General features: G+C 47.5%; 1 protein-coding gene across 1 annotated transcript in view; it reads left to right on the top strand.

The window, feature by feature from the left end:
- The window catches only part of LOC110324393 (apoptogenic protein 1, mitochondrial), a 22,633-nt gene that overhangs the window by 5,587 nt on the left and 8,112 nt on the right, over window positions 1-8,934 (top strand). Inside the window, exons 2-3 of the mRNA XM_021201925.2 lie at window positions 4,649-4,846; window positions 6,904-6,967. Coding sequence (XP_021057584.1) covers window positions 4,649-4,846; window positions 6,904-6,967 — 262 coding nt within the window. The remainder of the gene's footprint in view (window positions 1-4,648; window positions 4,847-6,903; window positions 6,968-8,934) is intronic.

Genomic DNA, 8,934 nt, shown 5'->3' on the forward strand with positions numbered 1-8,934 from the left:
GGATTTCTGAGTTCAAGACCAGCCTGGTCTACAGAATGAGTTCCAGGACAGCCAGGGCTACACAGTCAAACCCTGTCTCGGAAAAAAACCAAAAACTGGCTGAGTAAGCCATGTGGAGCAAGCCAGTAAGAGTGTCCCTCTGGCCTCCGTGTGAGCTCCTGACCTCATTGCTTTGATACGGAACTGTGAGTGGAATAACCCCTTTCTCCCCAAGATGCTACCATAGCAGTAAGTCACCCTGACTAAGACAGCACTTCAGTGGCCCACCTGAGAAGCGGGCCTTGGGTGGGGATGGTAGGGAAGACAGAGATAATAAGGCAGTAAATATGGAGGACTCCAGGAAGGGAGCTCCTACCGTGGTCAGTGGTCAGTTCTGGATGCTTTCCCTTGCAGACAGTCAAGAAAGCAGATTCTGCCGCTTGCATGCCTGGTGGGATATCATCTTTCCACTGGCTCAGTTTGGCTCGGTGGTTTGTGTAGCACTTTTATGCAGTAGGGGGCTGCAGACCCTAACTCTTAGCTCTTTGAGCTCTCATCTTAGAGGAGCCTTGTAAAGCAAGAAGCCTCTGGCCGAGTGCATTCTCCATGATATCCCATCTCCCACTGTGGCTTCGTCTGTGCAGCTCTGCCTGGGAGGAGGGAGCTGTGGAGCAGCGGGCAGGGCTGTCAGGCTGGCTGACTGGGAAGTGCTGGATTCTTGTCTGGCTCACCGCAGGGTGCATGGCCCGTGTGCAGCCTCCCTTCCCACGCATAGCCTTCCTGTCCACGCTTCAGGAAGCCAGGCATTATGTTCTTACAGTGTAAGAACTTAAATTACAGTAATTATTCACTCTACAGAGGGAGGTTTCTTTTACAGAAAGTGTTTTTTCCCTCCCCCAGGCCTCTTTCTCTCTTTCCTAATACCATCTGCTTGGTGAACAAAGACTCAGGTATTTTCATATAGGGAAAGCAGAGGAATTAACCCATCATAGCCAAAGATAAATATCTTTCAAGTTGTTATGAGAAGTGGAGGGACCAGAACATTCGTTCGGAAGAGCAGTCGGGTGCTCTTACCCACTGAGCCATCTCACCAGCCCCTGTGTCCAGCACTCTTTAGCAGCAGGAGCTGTATAGCATTTCTCCACCAATCCCTTGAGTTCCCCATCTCCCCTGGATAAGCTTAGCCTTCCACTGCACCTGCTCGCAAGGGCCTACCTGCCTCTGTATCTTCACATTCCTGAGAAGCTCTAACTCAGGACCCTGGGCCAGTCTACTTGCCTACAATCCCAGCGTTCGAGCCTCTGTGGCTAGACCTAGGGGAGCTCCTAAGCTAGCAGCTTGAGTTCCAAAGACCCGAGATGCGAAGGGCATGCTCAGCTCTTGGCTCACTTAGGACTTCGAACATGTTGATGCTAACTCATCCAAACTTGCTGTATGTGCTGAGTAGTCTGTGTAAATTAAGCCTGGGTCGGGGACATGGCTCAGTGCTAAAGGGCTTGCTGCAAAAGCCCAAGGACCCGAGTTCTGACCCCTAGCATCCGTGTAAAAATCTGAGTGAGTGTGATTACTGATTTGGAATCCCAGCATGTGAGAAGCAGAAACGAAATCCCTGGAACCAGCTGGCTCACTAGAATAGCTGCAACTGACTTTTAAGTTGAGCAAGATACCCTGCTTCAGTATACAAGGTAGAGAGCAACAGGGGAAGACACCCAGTGCCAACCTTGGGCTTCCACACGTATACACACACACACACACACACACACACAGGAAGGGGAGATAAGCCTTCAGAAGGTTGGGAGAGATGGCTTACTGTGTCAGGTGTGTGCCACACCATCAGGAAGATGGGTTGGATCCCTAGCACCCATGTAAGAATCTAGTGTGCCCATAGTCCTTGTGGTGGCAGGAACATGGAAACAGGCAGATTGTGGGCTTTGGTGAGAGGCCTCATATTAAATATGGTGTAGAAGGTGACCGAGGAAGACACCTGCCGTTAACTTCTGACTGCCACTTAGCACTTGTGAGCATGCGGATGTTACCTTATCCAGAATTGCCACATGTGCTTCAGTTGTTAAGCCTGGGCTGGGGCAGTGCTCAGTGGCACAGGCACAGGGCTCACACTCCAACTGTACAACCCAAACTGACAAGCGCACACGCGCACGCACACACCCACACACACGTGTCCAAAGCTAAGCCACTGGGGACTGCGACTCTAGCTCGGGGCTAGGGTGCTTGCCTTAAATGGATCAGGTTCAGAGTTTGCTACAGCTCCACAAAACCAAATAATAAAGACAAAGTATATGGCAAACAAGGTGGCTCAGTGGTTAAGAGCACTGGCTGCTCTTACAGAGGACCCAGGTTCAATTCTCAGCAGCGCCTATATAGCGGCTCACAATGACTATAACTATTTTCAGAGGATCTGACACTGTCTTCTGGCCTTTACAGTTCCTAGGCATACATACAGGTAAAACACCTGTGCACATAAAAATAAACTTTAAAGAACCGAAATATTTTTCTTTTGGATCAGGTGTTGTGTGTGTGCACACGCAGGTGTACATACAACAGAGTAGTACCCACAGAGGCCAGATGTGTCAGATCCGCCTGCAACTGGGATGGCCACAGCTTTGAGCTGCCTGCCGGGAGTACTAGGAACTGAACTAGGGCTCTGCTTAGGTGCACGGAGTGCAGTCAATCACTCAGCTCCAACCTCACTGCTGGGTGTCGTTTTTCACCCTGGCTGCCTTAGACCAGCCTGAACTCAAACTCAGGTCTGCCTGCCTCTGCCTCCTAAGTCCTGGGTTAAAGCTGCGCATCACCAGGCAGGGCTTTTAAAGGAAGTGCTTGAGTTAGGGATTCAGCTCTGTGGCAGAGCACTTGTCTAGCAGCACAGGCCAGGGGTTTGGTCCTCAGCTCCAGGGGGGAAAGCACTTAGGAGAGATTGCTTTGGCTACCCTCTGGGGTAGCATGAGTTGAGGTGTAGAATGTCAGGGGTGGGGCCAGTGTAGACATGCTGGTCCCCATGGTGTTTCATTGGAGGAGTAAGTAGGCTTCTACCTCAGCCTCCTGCGTGCTGGGATTCCAGACACAGCCACTATGCCGAGATCATTCCTTTTTTAAATTTTATTTTTTCTATTAAAAGTATATAGCAAAACATGAGGTCTGGTTTCAATCTTTACAACTACAAAATCTGATAAATAGACGCATTAGAGGCTGGGGCTCCGTGAGGCAGAGTGCTTGCCCCGCATGTGTGGAGCGCTGTTAACGGAGCTGTCTCCAGCCCATCACTCCTGGCCTGATCTGGAATAACAGTACTCATTTTGAAGATGTCTTCAGATGGTTGATGTTAGAGCTGGAGAGATGGCATTCTGTTAGCACTGACTGTTCTGCCCGAGGACCCAGAGTCAATTCCCAGCACCTAGATGGCAGCTCACAACTGTCTGTAATGCCACTCCCAGGGGATGCAATACATTCACACAGACATATACGCAGGCCAAACAATAATGCCCATAAAAAAAAAAATTAAAAAAAAATCATGTAAAAAGGAGGATTGATATGATAAGTATCTAGTTTATACCCAACAACAAGCATATGGGCAGAATATTGGTTTTTCTAAATATTTAAAGGATTTATTTTTATTTTATTTATGTTATGTATGTGAATATGTGTAATGTGTGCATGTTTGCTGAGCCCTGAAAGTACTGGGCTCCAACAGCCATAGTAGTATCTTCAGAACAAAGTATACACATACACACGCACACATGTATACATTTTAATTTTAGGTGTACCGATGGTAGAACTCAGAGCCTTGAGAGTGCTAGGTGAACACTTTTACCTCTCAGGTATATCCCTGGTCCTTTTACTTTAGTTACACAGGATTTTGAGACAGGATTTACTAAATTGTCCAGGCTGGCTTCAAAGTACGATCCTGCCTCGGCTTCTTGGTTGGAGTTACTGGCCTGCCTACCAGGCCTGGCCTCTGTCAGCATGTGGAACTGTTTAAGCATCATTTGGTGAACAGTATAATAGTGTTAATATTTAAGCCAGGTATGTGGTGTCTGCCTGTAATACCAACTTGGGAGGCTGAGGCAAAAGGATTGTGAATTGGGTCTGGTGAGATGGCTCAACAGGTAAGAACACTGACTGCTCTTCCGAAGGTCCTGAGTTCAAATCCCAGCAACCACATGGTGGCTCACAACCACTCATAATGAGATCTGATACCCTTTTCTGGTAGGTCTGAAGACAGCTACAGTGTACTTATAATAATAAATAAATCTTTGGGCAGGAGCGTGCAAGGACTGAGCAAGCGGGGTGATCTGAGCGAGCAGAGGTTCTAAAATTCAATTCCCAACAACCATATGTACAGCTGTACAGATGACTCACAACCATCTGTACAGCTACAGTATGCTCATATACATAAAATAAATAAATCTTAAAAGAAGAAGAAGAAAAAAAAGGATTGTGAATCAAGCCTAGGCCACATTGTTAGATCATGTCTGAACAAACCAAAAAGGAAAATAAAACAAAATTATACAATTATAGCTCTTTTAGTTTTGATACATTATAGTCTTTCACAGAGTAAGCTGATGAGGGCCTTGAATAAACGCAGGTTTTTAGTTTTGTAACACCAGGGTCTGGTTTAGTTAACTCACTGATTCCTTTCATTTCATTAAAGGTCTCAAGATTCCACCCTCCAAGACAGTCTTGCCATGATTGGATAGGCCCCCCAGACAAATACTCAAACCTTCGTCCTGTTCATTTTCACATCCCTGAAAACGAGTCTCCCTTGGAACAAAGACTTAGAGAATTGAGACAAGAAACGCAAGAATGGAATCAGCAGTTCTGGGCCAAGCAGAATTTGTCCTTTAATAAGGTAAGTGTGGGGTTCAGATCAGTTAGGGAAATCCACTCAGCCACTTGGGGGCACTACGTACGTTCTTAGCAGTTACGTTGTTGCCTTTCTGATTGCAGTTTGTGGGAATACATAGAATACTTTGTGTCTTCTTAATAGTGTCTTTAGCAGCCAGGTGTGGCCATGCATTCCTTTAATCCCAGCACTTGGCCATCAAAGCCAGGAAAATCTCTAGTTCAAGGCTAGTCTTCTCGTAGTGAGCTCCAGACTAACCAGAACTATGTATGTGAGATATGTCTGTGTCACTATGTATAGTGAGGTCCTGGCTCGAAACAATGTTTTCTAAGAGATAAAAAGATTGTTATAAACCAGCTTGTAACTGTGTGGAAGACCCCTGGTCTTAGATTGTTATAAACCAGCATGTAACTGTGTGGAAGACACCTTGTCTTAAGTCACATTGAGGCTTTCTAGGGAGAGCAGTAGCAAGGACTAGCTCTGTCCTGAATGCATTGCCAGTTTATAAGAAGTCACTGCCATCGTTGTCACTAATGAGATTCTTAGCAGCTTAAAAACACAGATAAATATCCTAATGGAAAAGGAAATATACATGAGTGTTTTTTTGTATCCTGTGGATTTATAAACAACCCACCTTCCCAAATTCATTGAACATCTTTTAAATTCCTGTATCAAACTGGGCATGGTGGCACACACCCGTTACCCCAGCACTCTGGATCAGGAATTCAAGGTCAGTCTCTATAAAACGAGCTTTGATCACAGCTAGAGAGACGGCTCACGGTTAAAGCACTGGCTGGTCTTCCAGAATACCAGTCTCAGTCCCCAGCACCCAGATGGCAGCTCACGACTCTGTAACTCTCCTTCCAGGAGATCCAAGCTGTCTTCTGGCCTCCTCAGGCACTGTGCATGCATGTTATACACAGATGTATGTGTAGACCCTCAGACATACACACATAAAATAAATCTTTTTTTTTAAGATTTATTTATTATTATGAGTACATTGTAGCTGTCTTCAGACACCAGAAGAGGTCATCGGATCCCATTACAGATGGTTGTGAGCCACCATGTGGTTGCTGGGAATTGAACTCAGGTCCTCTGGAAGAGCAGTGAGTGTTCTTAACCACTGAGCCATCTCTCCAGCCCAAAATACATCTTTTTAAGAAGCAGGGTTTACAGTGTGATGCTTCTCAGGAAATTTGCCCCAACTTTCTCAGCTTTGTGCTCTAGTCAAGAGCAGTAGGAGCTGGAGAGAAGTTCTCTCTCTTTGCCTCTCGGTTTCAGTGCTGGGATTAACACAGGGCTTTGCCCTAGGCAAGTGCTCTGCCTGTGGGCTACAGTTCCAGCCCTGCTTCAAACTTTTATACTCCTGCCTCAGCCTCCTGAATAGCTGAGGTAACAGATGTGGACCACTACTCCTGGCTAAGAACACAGTTGTTTGTTTGGGTTTTAGTATTTTCTTTCTTTCTTTCTTTCTTTCTTTCTTTCTTTCTTTCTTTCTTTCTTTCTTTCTTTCTTTCTTTCTTTTTTTTTTTCAAGACAGGGTTTCTCTGTGTAGCCCTGGCTGTCCTGGAACTCACTCTGTAGACCAGGCTGACCTCGTCAAACTCAGAAATCCACCTGCCTCTGCCTCCCGAGTGCTGGAATTAAAGGCGTGTGCCACCACACCCGGCATTTTAGTATTTTCTTAAAATTTATTTATTTATTTCATGTATATGAGCACACTGTCACTGTCTTCAGACACACCAGAAAAGAACATCAGATCCCATTACAGATGGTTGTGAGCCACCATGTGATTGCTGAAAAATTGAACTCAGGACGTGTGGAAGAGCAATCATTGTTCTTAACCACTGAACCATCTCTCCAGCCCAAAGGTTTTAATATTTTTAAAATCAAATTTGATTTTTTTGAGGCAGGGCCTCATGTAGCCCAGGGTGAGCTCAAAACTTGTAGCTGAGGATAACTTTGGTCTCCAGAGCCCCCATCCCCACTCCACTTCCCTAGGTCAGGGAGTATAGGTGCTTTCCAGACATCTGGCTAAGAGAGTTCTGATGGTCATCTTTCAGGAAAAAGAAGAATTCATTTACTCAAGACTACAAGCTAAAGGCTCAGGCCTGCGGACTGAGTCAGGTTAGTACGTTTGCGCTGTTACTGTTGTAGAAAAAAAGTGTTAATGAAGGGGAGCACTGTCCAGACAGCCTCTGTGTCCTCACTGTCCCACTGCCTGCAGACTCCCTGCCTCATGTGTGTGTGTCATCGGTTCCCAAAGGCTCCTGGCCATCTCTTCTCTTCATCTTCAGGGGGTGTCACAGCCTCTCGGAGCTTAGCTCTTCCTTTGTCCTTTGATTTTCCTCTTTGTGTATGGTGCTGGGAATAGAATCCAAGGCCTTGAGCATTGTGGGTAAGCACTCAAGCCATTGGACTGCACAGCCTTGCCTTCGGATAAATGGCTTCCCCTAAGGTCATGGTCTAGACCCAAACACCATGGATGTTTCAGCATGGGAACTGAAAGCATCTGAATGACTGGGGTCCCTGTAGTGGGATATCCAGTTGCAGTGGATGCTAAGGACCTGGAGCATGGGTCACAGGGCCCCAGCAGTGGGCTGTACTCAGACAATGGGACCAGAGCCACCCTGCAATTACTTCTTTTGTTCTTAAAACCCTCTCCTGTGCTACCTTACCCTTCTCTTGCTTTGCATAACCTGGCCCTCTGCCTCCCGGTTGATCCCTCTGTCCAGTGATGCCAAAGCCCAGGCCAGCTTCCAGCCATGCTGGGTCCTGGATCAGCAGACAGACATGGGGTTGTGCTGAATGAGGCTGGCTGCTGCCATGGGAACACAGGATGAAGGAGGCCCAGAGGGATGGCCAGACAATGTCCAGGAAACAGATTGGTGGGATTGGTAGCCAAGATGACATGGGCCATCTGGGTTTTTTAACAGGTTGCAACGAGTTTGCCTTAACAGCACCCGCGGACCAGTGACTGAGTGGGGAGGAAACCTCTGGCTTTGAACAAACAGGGCAGGCATCTCAAGCAGGAAGGTGTCTGTCTGTGCGTTCTGAAAGGTTCCTTCCGCACTCAGTCCTGACGGAGTGGCTTTGGTGGCTGGTGTTAGCCTGAAGTCCCTATCCCCTTTCTAGAGGAGAACAAGCAGCGGCCATGAACTGCGAGTTCAGTGCGTTTTCCTTACAGGCTTTCTTTAATTTCAAAGTGGGCTTGTCTAGATGCCCAGTCACTGCAGACTAGTTAGCGTTCTGCAGGTTCTGCTATGGCCTGGGGAATTCACCGACTTCAAGGGCAGGAAGCCCTGATTTCATGTCGACAGCAGTGTCAGGAGGGAGTTCTTTCCATTCTTTGACTGCGTAAGTGTTTGTGCATCCAGAAAAGAGGGAGCCATGGAGACAGATCCACTTTCTCAGATGGCATTTGTGAGACACCCACACATTTTCAGTAATGACATGTTGTAATTGAGTTCCCTCTTCATCCCTCCATTAAGGCTCCTTCCTCCCCCTCCCTTCCTGTTCTTCCACCCTTCTCTTTACCCTCCTCCCTGCTCCAGTTAGCTTTATGTTCAGTAATAAGAGGCAGAGAGATGGAGGCATGGAACAAGAATTAGCTTGGGGTTCCTGCTGTCTGATCATTGGCCTGAGGGTGTTTGGGTGAGGTGGCCCTAGGCCTGTCTGAGAGCTCCTTGGGGAAGCTTTAGGTGTGGGCAGCTCTGCCTGCTTCCATCCTGCAGTTCACTTCCCTGTGTACCCTGCACCAGCAGCAAGCCTACCCGGAGCCTCTGTCAACTCTCCAACTCAGCCAAGGATCAGACAGGCTCTGAAGGCAGGGCTATCTATCTCATCAGTTGCTAGATAGGAACTAGGTGCAGGGAGGGCAAGGTTGGAGTCTACAAGGCCAACCAGGAAGAGCCTGGCCCTCCAGAGGAACAGGTTTCCTGTTTCCACAGCCGCTCCCTTGTTATGAAAGGCCCAGAGATGCTGCTGGAGACGAGGGAACTCCCTTCTCTAAGGATCCCTGAGTTGCCACCCTGAACGCTTCTCTGGACTGGATTCCATCCTAGTGTCTCCTCCCTCCTGCTGCCCTCCTCCCT

The sequence above is a fragment of the Mus pahari genome, chromosome 7 (genome assembly GCF_900095145.1).
Source record: "Mus pahari chromosome 7, PAHARI_EIJ_v1.1, whole genome shotgun sequence".
Classification (NCBI taxonomy): Eukaryota; Metazoa; Chordata; class Mammalia; order Rodentia; family Muridae; genus Mus; species Mus pahari.